This window comes from Phocoena sinus, chromosome 5 (genome assembly GCF_008692025.1).
Source record: "Phocoena sinus isolate mPhoSin1 chromosome 5, mPhoSin1.pri, whole genome shotgun sequence".
Taxonomy (NCBI): Eukaryota; Metazoa; Chordata; class Mammalia; order Artiodactyla; family Phocoenidae; genus Phocoena; species Phocoena sinus.
Genome location: NC_045767.1, coordinates 136,656,302 through 136,677,745, shown reverse-complemented (window position 1 = coordinate 136,677,745; position 21,444 = coordinate 136,656,302). Strand labels below are relative to the sequence as shown.

The following is a 21,444-nucleotide window of genomic DNA, read 5'->3' as shown; positions in this document are numbered from 1 at the left end:
CACAGACTTTATGGTTCTTAGCTTAACAAAGCCGTGTACTTCTGCTCTTTGTGGGTGTAAGTGAGCGTAGATGAATAGATTGCGGACTGTCTCTTCACACTCCACAATCTGTTTAGAGCTTTAGAGCTTGAAGGCTCCTGTGCTTTCCCCACAGTGCATTTAGTCAGGAAAGACGACCAGTTGATGGACACTGTCCTGCGAGACTTGAGTAGATAACTGTCTGGTGAGTAAAAATTCATCAGATGGATACATCTTTATTTGACATATTCAAGTTAATTTTTAAAAATCACACTGTGTGGCACATGTCGACCTGAGTCATCTCTATAAAAGATAATCGATAGAAATCAGTTTATTGTTCCGTAAGTACATGTATCGACTGATGCCTTTTAAAGTCGCTGAGCTACAGAGCCTTGGTTCTTCAGTTGCCTTTTGTGGTGAGTGACTGCATTAAACGAAACGTAGCCAAGATGAGGAAGGGTGTTTATCCTGGCTTTGAACCCATTGTTTTAATATCTGACATGTATTACTCAGCTACAAGTAAAATACAGCTTGGCAAACTTTTGTCTTCCGACTGTTCCTGAAGAAATCCTGGAAATATTTCGCTATTCTACATTGTGAATAAAATATATAAATTCTCAAATTTGGGGGTTTTCGCCTATCTGTTCCTTGCAGGGAAATTGTTATTTTCCCAGTTTTATCTATTTCAAATCATCTTCAATTATCAGTTAAAAAAACATTCCTAGTGAGATATACATCATTCTTGCAATGATTTCACACATTTGAATAAACATCTCACTCCTCTGAGCTTCTCCAACATTTTATCTGTTTATTTAGCATCTGTTTATATGCCCCCCAATAAATTTATGTTTAAATCTTTTCTTTGTATATTTTGTCTCCTGTGATGTTAAAAATATTATTTCTATGCAGACTATATTAAATGTTTTTTTTTCTGAAGGAGTATAATTTTACTTTTTTAACTTTTTTAATTTAATTTTTTTTATTTTTTATGCAATTTAAAGGTTGCTTTCCATTTACAGTTATTACAAAATATAGGCTACATTCCCCACATTGTACAGTACATCCTTGAGCCCATCCCATACCCACCCCTCTTCTCCACCCGCCACTGGCAGCCACTAGTCACTAGTTCTCTGTGTCTGTGAGTCTGCTGCTTTTTTGTTATATTCACTACTTTGTTATACTTTTTTAGATTCCACATGTAGGTGATGTCATACTGCGTTTGTCCTTCTCCGTCTGACTTATTTCACCTAGCACAATGCCTTCCAAGTCCGTCCGTGTGTTAAGTACTATTAAGTGTCATAGTCCGTTTATTGAGTCAGGTCTGAATGGGTGTGGGTGTCAGCAGCCTGCTCACGTCCCCTGTGGGACTTATTCTAAACTGTGAAGTGGCATCTTGGTTTTGGAAGGGGAGGAGGGATGAGGGTCACAGGAGAGAAGGCAATATTGCCGAGGCAAGCTCTTACTCAAGTTTGATTTTAACAGTTAGTCTTTATTATTTATTATTCAGCAGCCAGATAGGATCAATATGCCAGCAGGAAAGAAAGATATTATCAGTGTGCAGGGTGTCAGTTAGCATATATTTTGAAATGTCAGGTTTATTATTGGCCAATAGTGTCTTCTAAGTGTGATGCTGTAGATACATAGTGCCCTTTTTGAATTCAAAAGAATTGCTAATAACTTACGAGCGTAAGATTTTTAAGGGCAGCGTTTTCTTAGCGTCTCATTCACTAACTAGCACACAGTAAGAGGAAGAGGGCTCAGTAAATATTTGTTGAATGGGTGAATGTTTCCTTTTTCAGTGCATTTCCTCTGCTGTATGGGGGGTGATAGAAGCACTTGGGGGATGCTGAGGGAATCTGTTCAATAGATGCAATTTTTACTTGGAGTTTAAACGTGAACAGGTAGTACCTATGTGTCTGTGATAGGTAAATGTTGTCCATAACCTTCTCGACTCTGCGTTCTCCGAGAGCATACTTTCCTGTTTCCTCCGTAGTGCCTGTGTAGTTACTTGTATAACAATACACTTTGTTCTAAGATGCTCATCTTTTTAACCTTTAAACATCATTTGGGCATACATGAACCTCAAATCTGTTTTCTTATTTAAGCTGTCTCTTGCCACAGAGTTGCACTTTGCTGGCTAACAAATAGTAGAAGACTAATTTGCTCATTGGTGTATAATTTGAAAGTTGTAGCCCATTGGATTCAGTGCTCACCAGGTTAATCTTAACCGCCAAACCCACCTATTTAAGCGTTGAATTTAGTATGATTTAAGGCTCATTGAATGCCCATAAACTTTACAAATTCATTTTGTGATTTTTGGTAAATAGGACAGTATTTAGTCATGGTGAATTTAAAAAATGAAGGACCTTTCGTGGCCTGGAGTAGAGTGTGACACAATTTGTAGATGCCTGCTTGGAGTTCTTGGTTTCAGCTGTAACACAGTTTCTCCTGATCCTTCCCCAGCTTCCTGCAGATTTCACAAAGCTACACCTCACCGACAGTCTCCACCCACAGGTGACTCACGTCTCCTCCAGCCACTCAGGATGTAGCATCACCAGTGATTCTGGAAGCAGCAGTCTTTCTGATATCTACCAGGTAGGAAGGTGTTTTCCTTGTCATTTGCTTCATTTTCATGTATTCTGAGGAGTTCTGTGATTTTTCATGGATAGAATCTTAAAGGTAAATATATGTGTGTGTATTATATGTGCACACATGGACATAAAATGTTAATGTTTATGCTTCACACAGACATGTAGTATGTTGTATGTTTGTTTTAGGAAGTCGAACTGCAGTCTATATGCATTTGCCTCTGCTATTACCAGTTACCAGAATTTTAAATGGAGTGGTTACAATGGAAATGTGTCCCCGGACTGTAAATATTTTATTAATTTGACTGTAGGTGTAGTAGGCTGATGACGCTTTCTTGAATAAAATTGTAGGGGAAAACTTGAGAATTATGCTTCCATACTAAGTTTTTCTTAATAAAGTCTTGGGTGTGACAAAAGGAAGAGATTATTAAGATTCGATCACTGAATTATTTTTCTTGCATTATTTTTATTACCTATAGACTTACATGTTTCAAATAAATTATTATGATAGTGATGGATAGAAAAACTAGAATTATGGAATTTCAAAAATGTTTTAAAAGCAAAATAATTTTAATTGTTAAGGAATAGTTCATTGGCTTAGAAAATGCAAATTTCGGAAAAGTGACTGAAATATGCAAGAAAAGGTCCCTTTTTTTTGTTACAGCTAATATGGGATTTCAGATGGTTTCAAACAAAAAGAATGTAATACTCACTTTACAAAGTATAATTCTTGGCTCCTTAGGAATCGTGATATGAGATGGCGGCAATCTCAGGCCGCAAAAACCGTTCTCTAACGATATTACAGTGATTTCCGGATCATTGATACATTCAGACAGCGCTCAGTTTCTGTCTTTTTAAAAAATTACTAAAAGTATCTAAACAGAATACCATCAGGGCAAAACATGTCTGTTTAAGTCCTAAATTTAGTAGATCTTAGAAAGTGAATTTTCTTTTCAGGAGGCATTAGGTACCCACCTTTCTGTAATTCAGAGGTGTTGTGGAGAGCTCACTGGCTAATAAGTGATAGCCACAAATGCAATTATCTGCAGATTCTTAGCTGATTAAGAACTTTTTTTTATTATTTTGCAAAAAGAAACATAATGACCTGGCCCTTTAAAGTAACTTTTCAAGTTTCTACTTTGAGGCATTAAATGTTAACTTGTAATTAAATCTTTAGGAAGTAGTCCCATTTTCAAATGTTAGAGGAGGAAAAGGTGGTGGATCAGGGTAAAATTATTCCCCCCCCCTTGCATAATGCCTGTTTTTAGAAGCTGATTTTTTGAACATGTATTCAAGAGTATCCCTTATAATAGAACAATGCACAGTAGAAGTAAAAGTTGTGCTTTAGCTTCTGTTCATTGAAACATCATGATAGAGCCTTTGTCTTCTACACTTTGAGATGATCACGTGCTTTAAAGACCTGTAGTAGGAACACAGCTTGAGGTTGTAGCAGTTACCCCTGCTATTCTTCGGGTGTAATTCCAGGCTGAATGGAGCCTCCTGGAAGGTAAATTTATAATAAGAATGAAGTGAGTCGTTTGTATACTTTATGGAGGCGTATTCTGAGGGGAACTTCAGCTTTATGTGTTATTACCTTGGGTAGGTTGGGGAAGGGTGTCAGGAGATTCTTGATGGTACTTTGGCTGTCCCCAGCCCCCATCAGGCTGTCTGAGGATCCAGACCGTGGTGAGAACTCCACCTGGTTCTATGGGAGTTGGAGTTTGCAGCCTGCAGTCCGGCTTCAGCTTGGGGTGTAGTTGGAAAAGAGGACCCCTGTGTGTTTTGATTCATTTTAGTTGAGTTTCACAGCTGTTCATTTCAAACTTGATGACAGGCATGTAGCCTGGGAAGTTTGTATCCTTCCTAAGGAAAAATCCATAGATGTAACTAAGGATTTGGTTACTGACTGTAGGGCCAGCATTGACTAGAGATCCCCTATTGTCTTTAAATCAGAAATTCTAAAGGTGAGAAGAAATCTGCCAGATGCGCCTGGTTTGGCGACCAGCCTTGTGTTTGAATCCTCTACTCTCTTCCTGTCAGTCAGGTTGATTCTTGAGCGGCTCCAGTGATGGGCAGCTGTCTCCCATGGCGACCCCTTTCTCGTGCATCCAGTTCTGACTTGGGAGGAAGCTGTCACGTTGGAGCGAGTATAAATGCTCAGGAGACGGATACAAAGAGGTTGTCATGGAATGCCATGTGCCGGAGAGAAGAAGTTAGAATAATTTTTCTGAGCGAGCTGGAGGAGAGGAATTCAAGAGCAAAGTGGAATCACTAGCTTATTTAAGAAAAGAAACCTCCTCTCTTTTAACAGGGGCATATGATGGTGGATTTGGAGTGGGGAGTTTGGGAGTTGAGCGAGTTTCTGCCTGGTGTCTCTGAGTTCCTTCTTTCAGAGTGAGAGGGTTGGCAGGTGGAGAGTCTCAAGGAGAGACACATTTTGAAATCATAGTTTTGGAGAGAAGGGGAGCAAATTGACCAGGGCATCAGAGGCTCAACTGGGTAGGTGCCCTCAAATACAGAGTGATCTCCCTCTGCCCTGGTAAGTAGTTTTCTCCACAGTGAGCACAAAGAAAGCAAAGATTTGGCTTCCCCCAGGACCGCCTCTTTATTCAAGGAGTGTAGTGGAAAGACAGACGGAGCAGCACAGCACGCCAGGCTCCTTGTAACGCAGGGCTTTGTTTTTGCAGGCCTTCTGTCCAGAATTTTCTCTCCTTTTCGGCCTTCATTGATCCCTTTCGGCCTTCGTTTCCAAGGACCGCTTTCTCAGAGAGTTCTTCCCTTCTTACCCTTTGAAACGCAGGTCCTACATGTTGGTCCCGTCCCTGGCTGGTCTTTTAGACTTTAATTGAAGTGATTGTCACTTTCTAAGTTAGGTCTGTCCCCCAGCATGACTGCTTCAAGAGGCAGGGACTTCTCTTCTTGTCTTCGTCTTCTCTCTAGAGCCTGGAATAGGGCCAGGAAGTCGTAGGCCTTCAGGAAAGACGCGTGGAAGGAATGGGACTGTGGTGTTAGACTAGGGGGCAGAAGCTGGAGTGTGAGAGCCAGGCACGAAACTCAGAGAGCCTGGAAGACTGAGGAACACGCTTGTTTTGAAAAAGGGCTGCCTTGGAAGGCAATGAAAGCAAGCTGAAAAGCGGGAGGCTACTGGTGACAGAAAGCAGAATGCCTAAGCTGGTGACACGAGACAATGCAATTTCCAGTCACGGTAAGGTCCTGGTTAAATGGCGTGATTGTCAGAGCAGTGACTTGGGTGGACTGGAAACAACTACGAAAATAGGCAGACTGATGGAACAGAGTTCAAGCAAAACGAAATTCACGTGTAAGCATGCAACATGTAATAGAGGAAACCTCAAATCAGTGAAGTGATGGATTATTCAGTAAATGGTCTTTGGGGGAGGGGGGCCCACTTTAATGACCATACTTCATATCATAATTAAGATTAAATTCCAGATAAAGAGTTAGCAAACTTTTTTGGAAAGTATTTATTTATTTACTTACTCACTTTACTTTACTTACTTACGGCTGCTCCGCAGGGCACGTGGGATCTTAGTTCCCCAACCAGGGATCGAACCTGAGCCCACAGCAATGAAAGTGCCGAATCCTAACCACTGGGCCGCCAGGGGATTCCCAGGAGTTAGCAAACTCTTAATGGTGTAATGAATGATCAAAACTTTTAATAATTAAAAGAGCAATTGAGACAAAGATTTAAAGTCAGACTTTTGGCTTCCCTGGTGGCGCAGTGGTTGGGAGTCCGCCTGCCGATGCAGGGGACGCGGGTTCGTGCCCCGGTCCGGGAGAATCCCACGTGCCGCGGAGCGGCTGGGCCCGTGAGCCGTGGCCGCTGGGCCTGCGCGTCCGGAGCCTGTGCTCCGCAACGGGAGAGGTCACAGCAGTGAGAGGCCCGCGTACCCCAAAAAAAAAAAAAAAAAAAAAAAAAAAAATAGCATAAAGTCAGACTTTTAACTCACTTATGCAAATTATAAGAAAAATACTTCACTCATAGCATAACGATATTCAAAGGACAAGGGTAGGTAATTTGCAGAAGAGAACACGCACGTGTCTATACCTTAAATAAATATTTAAGACATAAGTGATTGAGTATATGAGGATTTAAATGTGAAACTATTTTTCCTATCAAATTAGCACAGACTTTCTTACTTATAATAAATATTAATAGATAGACATTCTTACACCTGTTAGGATTGTAGCTTTTGGAAAGAAACGGAACAGTTTACATTAAAAGCTTTAAAGAATTGTTCTTCTCTTTTAGGTAAATCCTATATTGAAATTTAAAAAAAAATTCCTAGTGTAAAATTAGGAAGAGCATAAATTATGATATGCAAACTGGATTTAATGCAAGCATTATACTTATTTCCAAATATATTTTCATAGTTTATGCATATATATGGCTTTGTCTGCAGTGCCTACTCACTTTGTTGTCTCAGTTAAATTAGCATCAGCGTTAGCCTTCACCATAAATTTCTAGCCTAAATTTATAGCAGGGTCTGACTCAGGTGCTATACATACGTATGTTTGAAATTCTGCACAAAGTTTGTTTCAAGATTACTTATAAAGCAGCCCTCCTAAACATGGGGATATGTGTGGGTGTGGGATATTTAATAGGCAAAAAGTTTTTTCATAAATGATTTTTAAGTACTTAATGCTAAACGTGTAGTAGTTACATTGTTTCTTTTTAAATTAACACTTCACTGGCGCTTTATGGCATTTAATATTTCCTCAGTTTCTTCATTTACTTGATATCCTTAAAAATGCCAAATAAACTGGTTTTAAGAACTGTATTCGTAATAACAAACTATATTTAGTCCCTTTTTATTTAAATAAATCATAGAGCTTTCAGCATTGATCTGAGAATATTAATAGTTTTTTTTTGAGAATAATACTGTGTGGGTGTGATGTGCACCTAATCTACGTTATGTTATTTATATATGTGGAAGGTAAATTAATTTAGAACAGGAGTTCTTTGCCTAAATGACATTGTTCTATACCTTTTACTTATTTATTTTTTATTGAAGTACAGTTAACTTACAATATTGTATTAGTTTCAAGTGTACAGCAATGCGATTCAGTTATGTATGTATATTCTTTTTCAGGTTCTTTTCCATTATAGGTTATTTCAAAATACTGAGTATAGTTCCCTGTGCTATATAGTAGGTCCTTGTTAGCTATTTTATATATAATAATGTGTGTATGTTAATCCCAAATTACCCACATACCTTTTAAATATAAAGTGTGTGCATATCTTTATTGAGAATGAAAGGGTTTAAAGTCTAGCATTATCTCAGTAATATTGTACTTTGGAGGAAACTAGAAAATAGCAAGTGTTTAATGTTTATGTACAAATGTAAATTGTATGTTTTATGACTTAGCAAAGCAAGACACATTTTATTACTTTATTATATTTTAACTGTTTTCTTTATGAAGACAGTCTGTTTGGAAAACTGGGTGAAGTGTTATAGTGCAAAGTATTTAGTAGTTTGTGTTGGTTGGACCCGATTTTGAGTCCTGGCACAATTACTAGGTTTTGTTTCGTTTTGAACAATTTAGTTAGTTTCCCTTCGTGTTTTCTCATCTGGAAAATAGTGGTAATAATCCTAATTTGCTGAATTGATATGAAGATTATTATGTACTAAAAGCATCAAATGTAGTGCTAGACACACAGTAGTCATTCAATATAGAATCACTGTTTTTATAATTATCGCGTGAGCCATTTAGCCAGAACTTAATGGGTGCAGTTAGCCTGAGGGAAGTTTTTAGTGTGTAAGGGGTTGGGATATTTAACAGAGTGTTGTGTGGGGGGGGGGGGGGGTTGGCAAATTCTGCCAGTGTAAATTGCGTGCAAGGCTCATCGCTGGGGTAGAGGGGTGCCGGCACAGAGGTGGAAACGTGTCCCCTTGAGGAAGGGACTTTAATGTGGCCTGTAACTGGCTTTCTTTCCCCATATTCGATCCAAGAACAATCCTATGAATGGTGAGATGTAACTCCAGCTTCCTGGTGACAAAACTGGGTCTGCAGAGGATCAGCGACTTTGATAAAGCCTCTTGATGAATGCTAGAGCTGAGATTTGAACCGCTAACCTCTGCTTTGCCTGTTCATTCAGCGGATGTAAATGCAGTGAGTCCCAGGTTCCGCGCACTCAAGTTTAGCCCTCTCCCCACCCGCCACAGACCAGTCAGTGCTCACTAAACCTTGGACTCCACTCAGTCTCCAAGGATCTCGTTGTTCACGAAATTAGTAGATTCCCAAAAACTTGTTCATTGAGTTCTATTTAAGATGTATTATTAAAAGGAATTCTGTAGTATTTTAAAATAAAAATGGGTATTTTATTTTATTTTGAATTTTATTTTATTTTTTTAATACAGCAGGTTCTTATTAGTTATCTGTTTTATACATATTCGTGTATATATGTCAATCCCAACCTCCCAGTTCATCCCACCCACCACCACCCCCCTGCTTTCCCCCCTTGGTGTCCATACGTTTGTACTCTACATTTGTGTCTCTAAAACATGGGTATTTATTTTAAATAAAAATAATCTTCTAAGTTACTGGTTTCATAAATGTTATTTTATGAATAGTTTCTTAAGCAATGGAATACACATAACAGGAATAGAAAACAACTAATGATTGTTTACACAGATGGGGTGGTGGGTTCAGTTTTGGAGAGATTAATCCAACTCACATTGGAAAATCTTTTTGTTCTATTTAAGACTTAAATATCATTCATTTAAATGATAGGAATGATTTATTTGGGATCGTGTAAAATATATCTTCCATCTCTTACCATATATTAGATGTTTAAAAGTTAAGAAAACCTTAAGTTATATCGCTATATTACTTAAAAGTGTTTTGTTCTTATTTTTGTCTTCAGTAGTGCCTCTTCACTCTAGGCTAATATTAAAGAATGTGGATATAGAGGACTGATTGTATCTTTGAAAATATAAGGTGACGAATAATCATCTTTGATGTTAAGATGAAACTGAGGTGAAAATGTACCCGTCGCAACCATTAGCAAATTGTCATGTTTGTAGGCGATAGAAATAAGGTGGTGATAACAATAATATTGGCCTAGTTTCTCTGCTCACAGCCTTGGCATACCGTATCACATCCAGTGCCGTTTCAGTGTCATTCTGGAATCTAGAGACGATTTAAGTTAGAGATATGAGCAGATACACACTGCTGTGTATAAAATAGGTAACAACAAGGTCCTACTGTAGAGCACAGGCAACTATACTCAACATCCTGTAATGCACCATCATGGAAAACAATATGAAAAAGAATATGCATGTATATGTATAACTGAATCACTTTGCTGTCCACCAGAAACTAACACAACATTGTAAATCAACTATACTTCAGTTTTTAAAAAAATCATAAATGAGAGGTGCGCTGCTGACTGTGTCACAATTAATTAACTCTCTGGCCTTGGCTGCAAGGCCGTGTTGCTGTCCCACCTGGAGCATCTCTGCTCACCGTGGTCCTACCCAAGCAGCAGTATTCACTAAGGCGACTGCTGAAAGAGCTTTTGTAGAGGTTAGGCTTTCCATTTTCACTCATGCTGTCTTCATTAGGTATTCCGTCTTCAATTACTTTCCCCATAGGTTTTTCTTATAATGTGTGATAATTCTTATAATGTATGGTGTAATGTATGTTCAGGAAATCGTACGTAAGGAACTGAAATGTGATTAAAATTCTTTTTGTTAAACTTCAGAAAGTATTAACACATACTTGTATTGCTTCAAAATGTAGAATTAAATATTCTATGATATAAACTAAGACTTCAGAAAGCTGAAACTTTGTTGATAAGAAAATAATATGGGACTTCCCTGGTGGTCCAGTGGGTAAGGCTCCATGCTCCCAATGCAGGGGGCCCAGGTTCAATCCGTGGTCAGGTAACTAGATCCTGCGTGCGTCCCGCAACTAGGAGTTTGCATGCCGCACCTAAGAAGTCCACATGCGGCAGCGAAGATCCCGCATGCCGCCCCTAAGACCCAGAGCAGCCAAAACAAGCAAATATATATATGTGTTCTTAAAAAAATAATACAATTTATTCTTTAAACATTGATTTAAACTAAATGGTAGAAAAAGTATAGATCCTTCTATAAGCTGCACTCATGTGTTAAGTATCTCTTACAAAGAGGCAGGTTAGGTTGTAGTTATGGCTCTGGAGCTGGAATTCCTGGCTGTGTTCTTGATTCCACAATTACCAGCAACATGATCTTGGAGAAATAATTTCTTTTTACCTATATGTTTGGAGAATAGTAAAAGTCAGTGACTTACTTCATAGGACTGTTGAAGGGTTAAACAAGTCAATGCACGTGAGGCACTTAGAGCAGAGTTCCTGGCACACTGTCAGCATTTGGTGTTGGCTTTCTGTTATTAGGTTCAGCGTTTTATATTTTCATCTTTCATTTATTTATTTTTAATCTGTATTTGCCTATTCTTAAAAATAAGATGTCTTTATTGTCTTTGAAAATCATGTGGACTGTGGGTTATTTGAAGTTGGTAAACTTTATGTCTTCTACAAAATTAATAGTTTTACAGTAAAGCGTTTCTAAGCGTTTACTATTTTATCTGGAAAACCACGTTTGTGATGTTCAAAATGGATATAGTTGATATTTAATTGTACTCATTCTTACTGTGCTTAAGCAGTTAGTAAGTTCTGGGTACATGTGTCAGATGAGGCCAATATGATACATAGTACATGATCGTTGAGATGATCATTACAAAAGCATATAGAATAGCCTAGAAAGGATAGCGCATCTATACTTGAGATAGCTCAACAGAAGAGACCATTTTGAAACTTGTGACTCTTGATTCAGACTAAATATTTGTTTTTAATCACAGAACCATAACAGGCCTTGGAGTCTCTTTCCAGAATTAAAAACAAATTCTAAAAAATTTAAGAGATCGGGTCATTGCATTTATTTAGCTTTTTTTTTCAGCACTAGAGAGTAGCTACAGATTTGCAGCTATGAATAATGACAGGAGCGTACTTAGACTTCCTTCCTTCTCTTCATTCCTGGTATACCTGGTTCCTTCAGACGTTCCTGAGCTCATTTTACGTTTGCCTCACTCTTTCGTTTGTGCTTCACTCAGCGGTGTTGAGGAATGGGAAGAAAGACTGTGTCACCTACAGGCATGTAGGGCCTTTCACACCTTTGGTGATGTATAGTTGGAGAGTGGACACGGGGGTCATCAAAGTAATTATTAATGTTTTGTTGGCATAGTTATCAGGTTACCTTTGATTTGGGATTCACTTTTTCACAAAGACTGTCTAATAAGAGAGACGTGGTTCAGTCTTCTTGGCATTAATAAGTCTACACCTGTTCTTTGGGGGAAGGAATTGTTCAGAATTAATTGTCACCCTTAAGCTCTTAGCTTAAGCCATTCTCTTTGAAAAATGGAGTGAAAACAGATACTTTTTCTTATTCTGCTATGTTTCAAATGCCGTATGACAGGTAATCAGAATTATTGATAGTCATTAATCCTAACTACAAATTCCAGCAGTGATAAAAATCACTCATATTTTGTTGAAGTAATTCTTTTCTGTAGTGCCTAGTGCATGACTATTTGTTAACATTTAATACGTGTAACTTAGTTCTGGAAAGTTAATATGAGAAAAAACAATATTTCGGACTAGACTTGTTTTTATTTCTTTTGGGCACAAAAGATTTCCTTAAGAAAGTTGGTCTGTCTGTCTGTCTATACATCTGTCTATTTATTTGGGGTCTGTTTTAAGGCCACAGAAAGTGAGGCTGGTGAGATGGACCTGAGCGGGTTACCGGAGACAGCAGTGGACTCTGAAGATGATGACGACGAAGAGGACATCGAGAGAGCCTCGGACCCTCTGATGAGCAGGGACATTGTGCGAGACTGCCTGGAGAAAGACCCCATCGACAGGACAGACGATGACATCGGTAAGTCTGGGCGAGAAAGCGAATCTCATAGCAATTTAAAGAATGCAGAGGTAAGACTGTGTAATACAACGGAGCCCAAGAACAGTAGGCTCTGAAAGGTCAGTAATGTATCAGTCAGTGTTCCTTGGCATTTGTTGTTGAAAACATTTTTGAAACAATTAATTTTACTCAGGCCATAGCTTCAGGAGACTACAGCTAATAAAAGTTGCTAATAAAACCCTTCCACACGAGCCGTTCCTTAGCTTACTCTCGGACAAAAAAAAGAAATATAGTCTTCCAAACATTATTACTTCTATTAATCGTCTTGCGCGCACTATTTCTAGGAAGCTCGAGTTTTTCTTTGTGAGAACATCAGTCGGGTGGTGGTCGGGAAAACGGTCATGCAAATGACTTTTCTTCTTCTCTGGTTCCGTGGGAAGGTGAGCCTCAGGGGAAGAAGAGAGCAGAATGTCAAGTGAGCCCCGCGTGAACCTGGGGGTTGAGGCTTTAAGTGCGCCCTAAGGTTAAGAGTCTAAGTGGCTTTGTGTCCACTTTTTCCTTCCCCGGGGTCGCCTTTACCCGGCTTTGCCATCAGAGTGACAGTTGACAGTGTAATGGTGCTGTAGCATTCATGCCTGCCTGATGGGCCCTGCTCCTTCCTTAGATGCCGGGGGCAGTGAGAGCAGCTTCCTCTGAGAGCATCTCTGCCCCGTAGTTCTGGAATCTGATTGTCTGCTCTTCCACACCGTTGGCTCTTTTTGGGCCAATATGTATTTGAAAGAAATTCAAGGAACTGGGTCTAGTGGGATTAGATATAGGACAGTATGGGCATCATCGTATGTGAGTGGCCGGTTGCTTGTGTTTTAAGGGAGCCAGTATCATGTATGAGGAGGCCCTTGTACCGTTTAAGCACTGCACGTATGCTAGGGAATTAAAGATGGAAAACCAGAACCTTGGATTAGGTATCTAAAATATAACCAAAGCCATTGATAGGAATCGCTGGCTCTTTAGAGATGACTGCTGTGTGGAGTGAGCATTCAGTCATCGGCGGATGTGACTGAGCGCCTTGTGGGGACTGAGGGTTTCCTAGGTCCTGGCAGACCAGTGGGAACAAAACAGGGAGCCCTGGTCCTGCTGGGGTCTGAGGAATAAAGTGGGGGAGATATTTCGGGGAGCGCAGCGAACAGGGGGCTGTTTTAGGAAGGAAGGACTGTCAACGCCCTTTTAGAAGTTCAGACCCAAAGGAGGTGCTGGGAAGCCAGCCGTTCCTGCACCCCCAGCACAGAAGTGCCTCTGCCGTCACCCTTCCGGGGGCATTAACCTCTAGATTTCTGTTGGAGGAAAGGACGTAGCTGCTTCTCACACGCCCATCCCTGTCCCTCCTCAGGTTAGCCCACTCCCTCCTCCACCTGGTCCACTCCCCGGTCCTGACGTGCTCTTAGTCACAAGTCTTCTGAGGCTTCCGCAGCATGAAGTGAAGTGGTCCTGTTGCATCCCTGAAGACGTAGGGTTTAGCTTCCTCCAGACTGATACCACACGTTCATCTGATTTCCGTTGTCCAAAATTTATTCCACTCCCTTATTCTCTTTGTCCTTGCCCGCTTCTTTTTCATTTTTAAAAAACTTTTTAGGGCTTCCCTGGTGGCGCAGTGGTTGAGAGTCTGCCTGCCGATGCAGGGGACACGGGTTCGTGCCCCGGTCTGGGAGGATCCCACATGCCGCGGAGCAGCTGGGACCGTGAGCCATGGCCGCTGGGCCTGCGCGACCGGAGCCTGTCCTCCGCAACGGGAGGGGCCACAGCAGTGAGAGGCCCGCGTAACGCATAAAAAAAAAAAAAAAAAAAAAAAAAAAAAAACTTTTTATTGGAGTATATTTGACTTATAATGTTGCGTTAGTTTCAGGTGCACAGCAAAGTGAATCAGTTACACATATACGTATGTTCATTCTTTTTCAGATTCTTTTCCCATATAGGCCGTTACAGAGTACTGAGTAGAGTTCCCTGTGCTCTACAGCAGGGCCTTATTTGTTATCCATTTTATATACAGTAGTGTGTGTGTGTGTGTGTGTGTGTGTGTGTGTGTGTGTGTGTGTGTGTGTCAATCCCAGTCTCCCAATTTATCCCTCCCTCCTATGTTTCCCCTTTGGCAACCATACGTTTGACTTCAAGATCCTCCTTCTTTTTCAAAATCGCTTTATTGTAGTTTTAAAGAGAGAATGAAATTGGAAGTGTGTTTGGTTTCCCATCTTAAGAATCCTTGCTCACAGGGTTTTTAAAAAATGAGACTGAACACTGCTTATGAACGTGACATGGAGGTTATCCTTTTTGAGTATGCTCATGTTAGTATCGTTATGGAAGAAAATTATGGTTACGCAAATACATGTAGCATGTTATTCTTGGAAATTTAAGACTTTCACTTCATATCTGAGAAGTTTTCTCTCTCAGAATTTCTAGAAAGCAAGAGCTATGCTGATTCCTACAAATGAACACCACACTATTTTTTTTTTTTAGTGTGCTTGTTGATACAATCTCTGGATGAATTACTTACAGTTGAATACTGCCAATACGCTTGTAAACAGTGACAACTCAGATGCATGCTCCTATCAAATACATTTTTATTTAAAATAGTAAATCATTATCACGAAAGATAAGGTCTAGGGACTTCCTGGTGGTGCAGTGGTTAAGAATCCGCCTGCCAATGCAGGGGACATGGGTTCAAGCCCTGGTCTGGGAAGATCCCACATGCCACGGAGGAACTAAGCCCGTGCGCCACGACTACTGAGCCCGCACTCTAGAGCCCGCAAGCCACAACTACTGAGCCTGCATGCCACAACTACGGAAGCCCACGCGCCTAGAGCCCGTGCTCCGCAACAAGAGAAGCCACCACAATGAGAAGCCGGCACACCGCAATGAAGAGTAGTCCCCGCTCGCCGCAACTAGAGAAAGCCCGTGCACACAGCAACGAAGACCCAACGCGGCCAAAAATAAATAACTAAATTTTTTAAAATTGCTAATATTTAATCATGTTTTTAAAACTGCAGGAATTAAAACATTTCCCTTTGGGTTCCCACAGATTCTTGGGTATACCTTTGTTTCAGTACTTTGAAGAAAGGGACATTATTGATTTTTGCGCTTCAACTCGTAACTCTGTAGGTACTCAATTATTGAATGGTTCCAAATTCAATATTTTTGGTTTTGAGGCCTTCACACATTAAGGTAGAGAACTACTTTGATCCCTTTCAAAGAATTCCTTTTTTTTTTCCCCGCTTGGTGTACCACACACACATACAAATCCACAGGTTTTTTTAAAAAAATCTTAATATTAATTATTTCTTATATAAAATTAAACCAAAGCAATAAGATAAGAATTTTCTGAATTGACTAAAGCTTCTGGTGTCTGTAAGTTGATTATTTAACTTTTCTTTGTGTTACATTGACTAGAAAAAAGTTTTTTTTGAATGTCTAATATTTTTCATAAACAGGAATATTTCTTTCCTAACAAAGTAAGATAGATCACATTAATGTATTATTCAGACAGATTCTTCCAAGCCGTGTAGAATAAAGCTGTCCTGTTTCTCCCTTCCACACTGCTTCTCTCCATACGTCCTGGGAACTATCTCAGTACTCATTCCACGCTCTGAATTCTTGGCTGACATAATCCCTGTAACTCTGTATGCTTCCTGGGGCATCATCAGGGTTTATGTTGACCTGCTGTAGTCAAATGCTTCCATTTTATATTTATTATTTTTTTAAAGATTGGTGATACAAATTCTTTATTTTTTTTAATTGCTGTAGTCCTCCAGTGTAATACACGATAGAATAGAAGCTATCACGAAACCAATGATACCATTATTGAGTCTTTGAGAGTTTTAAAAATACTTGGATGTTGTCTGGTTAAGTGTTTATTTTTAATTTTTCAACTGAGCCTGGAGAATTATATACATTTACTATTACTCTATCTTCTCTGTCTCCTTTATTATTTATCCTTATATGTGATACACAGATATTTTCTATTCTCTTGTATCTTTTAATGTTAATCACTACTCACATATCACAAATTGACTTCATGACCCACTAATGGAGTAGGAAACTGCGAGAGAGCAAGACAGATGTCCATGCAGGCACTTCACACCATTGCTGCAATATTAGTGGATACGTTTTATACTTCATATTCACATGCTTCATATTCTCCTATCGTGTGTGGTGGTAATTTGACTTTTATTACTGTCTAAACATGTTAAATTTAGAACATTTCTGACAGTTAATTTCTGGTCTCATATTTTTCTTAAGAGCATGCATCTCTGCTTGTCCAAGGAAATTTAGCTCTTACTAGGAGAGGAAAAAAATGAAATGTGTGTTCTAATACCTACAGCTAGTATTTTAATACCTTACAGTGAGGGGTGTGGGGTGTGATAGCCGAAGAGAACAGAGGCTGGTTGGTAACAGCAGAACTAACGGGGATGTGCCAGCCAGAGGACCATAATTTGTTCATTTGCCTTTATGTTTCATGTCAAAAAGCCAGTGCACTTGTAAAACACTGAGTCCCACCTCCCGCAGTTAGTAGGTGTGGGTCATCTTGCGGTGCTATTCAGAATTGCCTTATAGCTGCCCTCAGGCGTAAACATATTTTATGACAGGACACAAACACATCTTCTCATTCCAGAAATGAAAGTTTCGCTCACCAGAACTTATTCTTTCTGTAACTGATGTACTTTGATACTCTCGCTCCTACTCTTTTAAAAATGCTGGTTGCAACAGTAAATTGATGTCCTGACCCATCGGTCTGGATCAAATTGAAGAGCGCTGTCTTGTTGGACAGAATCCCTGGGTACCACGTACCACTGTTATTCTTTCTGATTACCAGAGCCACCCCCGTAATGAAAAGTCTTGTACAGGAGGGATGACGTAGGGTCTAAGCAGAACAGACGTTACCACGCTGGACCAGAAAACACCACCTAGTCTGACCTTGTGGAAAAGTAATGTTTTCACAGAACATATCTTTGTATTATACATTGTTTTTGCAATTAACAGACTATATCCAACAACATAAAACTTGTCACTAAATCCTAATAGACAGCAGGAATGAGCACAGGGACAGTGTCGTTATGTGTAGACAAGAAAAATGTAGTAGAATTTTTACTTAGCCAAAAGTTTGAACAATACCGTGAATATAATAATAATGGTAATAACAGCAGTTCCCATGTATTGCGTATCTACTCTCTGCTAAGGACTTTATCATCTTCATTCCTTTTGATCCTCAGAACTGTCCAGTGAAGGTGGGTATTATCTTATTCTTTTCCAAATGAGAGAAACACGCCTTAAGGAAATGAATCGTCTTCCCCAAAGTAATTCAGCTCGTAAGTGTTCACAGGCTGGCACACGCCCTGTGGTCTTTATCACCACCTGTGATGTCCAGCCTGAGCGTGGAGACACACAGTCCTGAATCGTGTCACTGCCACTTCCTAATTGTATGCCTTTGAGCCACACGGTTTCCTCCCTGTGAAATGCGTCGCTGACAGCCGTGGTGAGGAGTGAGGAGAGAACTTAGTAAGGAGTTCTTACCAAGAAGAAGCTGTTTGTCCGCAGCATTGCCCATAGGAAGACTGAGCAAACTTTGTTTTCGTCAATCTGTGGGGTCAGAGATAATATGTCCATTTTCATTCGCCTTTATCATATAATGTTGTACACTTGTTAATGGATTACTTTTTATGGATTTGTCTGACCCACGGAAAATATTCCCTGGTTTCTAAATCCTGGAGTATCTTTAGAGTGAAGGTGGTGGTTTCTGCTGTGTGTTTCGGGCATCCACTCGCCCCAGAGGCACCGGAATGGACCTACTGACTTTTCTAGAGAATTGTCAGAGCTCCGTTTCATTTCAGCTTATCATTTCATCCCTTAATAAGCCTCAATAAGATCACAGCTCATTTTCAATAGAAATTCCCCGTTTGAAGTTTATTAATTTCTTCATTCCCACTGGAAGTTGAATTGCACTGTGTCCTGTTGCTCCTGAATCAACAAGGAAATGTCACCATTTCCACAGTGACAGAATTCTTCGTTTACCTGCAAGAAATTCAGCGTGTGCTGAAGATAATTGAAAGTCTTTGTACTGTTCACCAGGCAGAATTGTAGGACACTGAAAAAGAAAGAGCCATAGAGCATTCTTTCTGAATGCTTGTTTTGGGAAATGGTTGTCATTTTTTCACACGCCTTCTGCTTTTCAGAGCAACTCCTTGAATTTATGCACCAGCTGCCGGCTTTTGCCAACATGACGATGTCGGTGAGGCGGGAGCTCTGTGCTGTGATGGTGTTTGCAGTGGTGGAAAGAGCCGGGACCATCGTGTTAAACAACGGTGAAGAGGTCAGGAAATGTTTCTGCCACTTATAACGTCTCTGTGTGAGCCTCACTCGATGCAGCAAATGAACAAAAACCCCGTTCTTCTTCTCTCCTCCTTACAAACCATGGGCAGCAATAAGTTTCAATCATTCGGGAATTATGATGCACTCGTTGTGTCAGAGTCTTCCAAGTTCATTATTTTATTTTCTATTATTTGCGGTATTCCAGATGATACTCGTAGAAACATTTTTGACATTTTAACTTTTCAGATTTTGCAACTTAAACGTTCATAATATTATGCCTCTTGTCAGAACGCAATGCTGTTCTTATCAAGGCTGTGGTGATCGTTTTATATTGTTTACATGTGTTTTGGGGAACAGAAGACACTTCTTCCCTCGTGTCGTTTAAGAGAGGAAGAGCTAGAGTCATTAGGAGAGCGGAGTGCCGTGCAGGCACCTGGAAACCCGTGGGTCCGTGGCTGTGCTTTAGTTCTCGTTCTGTGAACTTGGCCAACGGTCAGCTGTACTTGGGTTATTTGTTCCCTCTTTAAAAAATAAAAGATGTAAATCATTTTTAGGGACCGTTCCAGCATTTACAGCTTCACGATCATGATGTTATATTTTCTGCTTTGTTTTCATTTTTTGGAACTAGCTGGACTCCTGGTCAGTGATTCTGAATGGTTCTGTGGAAGTGACTTACCCAGATGGAAAAGCAGAAATACTATGTATGGGAAATAGTTTCGGTGTCTCTCCTACTATGGACAAGGAATACATGAAAGGAGTGATGAGGACAAAGGTGGATGACTGCCAGGTATAAACTGTCATTATTCTGTGCTTAATATAAAGAACTTACGTATGCAGTTGAGGTAAGATTTTTCAGCCTGTATAAACAGGTCATCTTTTAGATTTATAAAGAAGATTTTAAAGTAGAACTATGACTTTTAGTGTTATCACACTCCAGGAAATTAAAAACAAATCTCCCTTAAAGTTACTTGGGCTCCACAGAGCTAAGCATTCTGTAAATGTGTTCTATTAAAAAACAGGTGTTCTATTAATACAGTATTTTTAATTTCCATCAATAATAATTTATAGTCTAGTCAACAAAAAATACGGAAGTAAAAATGCCCATGATGAAAAGAAATTAAATGTAGGTTAGTAAAGGTGCTGTGATACAGTTACACAGTATTTTTATTTAAATACATGGAAGATACGGAATTGATTTTAGAAGTCATGAAAATTAATCATGGTATGAATCAGTAGAAACACTTGATAGTAAAGAAATGATTGCTAATAAAAAGAACAATGTCAGAATTGATATTATGTTAATATTCATTATTTAAAAGCATTTAATAAAAGAATAGAGAGAATGTTGAGACCAAATGTGAAATTTAATTAGATCGATCTAACAGGTAACCTCTATATTAGTGTAAAAAAAAAGTTAAGATGCTTTTATCATTATTAAGTATTTATAATTTATGTCTTAAAAAATTGTCCTTGAAAGATAAAATATTTTAATATAAATAAACCAAAAGAGTTGACTTAGACTAATTAATGTTAAGTGGTCCTTGTATTTATTAGTCTACAGTCTAAAATACGTCATCTGAATATAGTTTATGCTAAAAGAACATCATTGAATTTTTATAATGTCTGATAAATATAAAATAGTGCTCATTTAAATTTTCATTTCAAGTGTTTTACTTACTAAAAAGAAAAATGACCATGGCTATAAATAAAATCATCTTACTTAGAGAATAATTTTGCTAAATAATTCCTCCAGTGAGCACCATAGAGAGAGGGAAAAAAAAGGCTATAAATTCAGTTTTTGAATATGTAATGCCAGAAGAGCTTTCTTAATATAGCCAGCTCTCAATTATTTGGCAAAATGGAGGAAAACAGAATGGTACATAAATCTCAAAGTCTATATTTGGCCTCAAAATGTTAAAAGGGGTCATATGTGATATTTCAGCTTTAGAATTATATTCCAAAAAAAATAAAGCCAAACTGAGTCAAAACGAACTGGAAAATTGTTAAAGGTTTCTCTGTCCTGTTGTTGCTTCACAGTCTCTCCTTGGGCCCTTCTGCAAGTCAGGATCACTAGAGCATCTGGGTCCGTTTCTGTCCTTAAAGGGCGAGTAAAAGCTGTTTTATTTCTGAGGATTCCGCTACTACGTTAGCGCCTCATAATTGGCCAACCCCTTTTGTTAGAAATTTTGTAATCTTGGGACTGAAGTGATGTAGGAGGCATAGAAATGTCTCAGAATAATTGATAAAAATATTATGAGTTAATATTCCAAGAGTGCTGAAGTAATGTCAGATGTAGCAGGTAACATTAAATATTTACCCGGGAGTCCTGGGAAAGGAGGAGGAGGTAGATGTAAGGAAGAGAGTTCATCTCTCTGCTGGATGAGGAATCAGCGGAAACTCCAGAGTGACAGTCATCAAGGTAGACGCCAAGAGAAAACTCTAATGGAACACGAAAACTCTGATTGAAGTAGTGTTAGGCTCCTATGGTTCCTGATACGAGACTCCCGGATGTACAAAGGGGGTCAAGGGTGCAGTGTCTGCCAGACAGAGTCCTTCTCGCTCTGCAGGCC

The 21,444-nt window shown here is 39.4% G+C and overlaps 1 protein-coding gene across 1 annotated transcript in view; it reads left to right on the top strand.

Moving 5' to 3' along the window:
• Positions 1–21,444, top strand: part of RAPGEF2 (Rap guanine nucleotide exchange factor 2) — a 248,200-nt gene that overhangs the window by 190,033 nt on the left and 36,723 nt on the right. Inside the window, 4 exon segments of the mRNA XM_032631799.1 lie at positions 2,482–2,613; positions 12,364–12,541; positions 18,739–18,875; positions 19,503–19,661. Of these exon segments, the coding sequence (XP_032487690.1) occupies positions 2,482–2,613; positions 12,364–12,541; positions 18,739–18,875; positions 19,503–19,661 (606 nt within the window).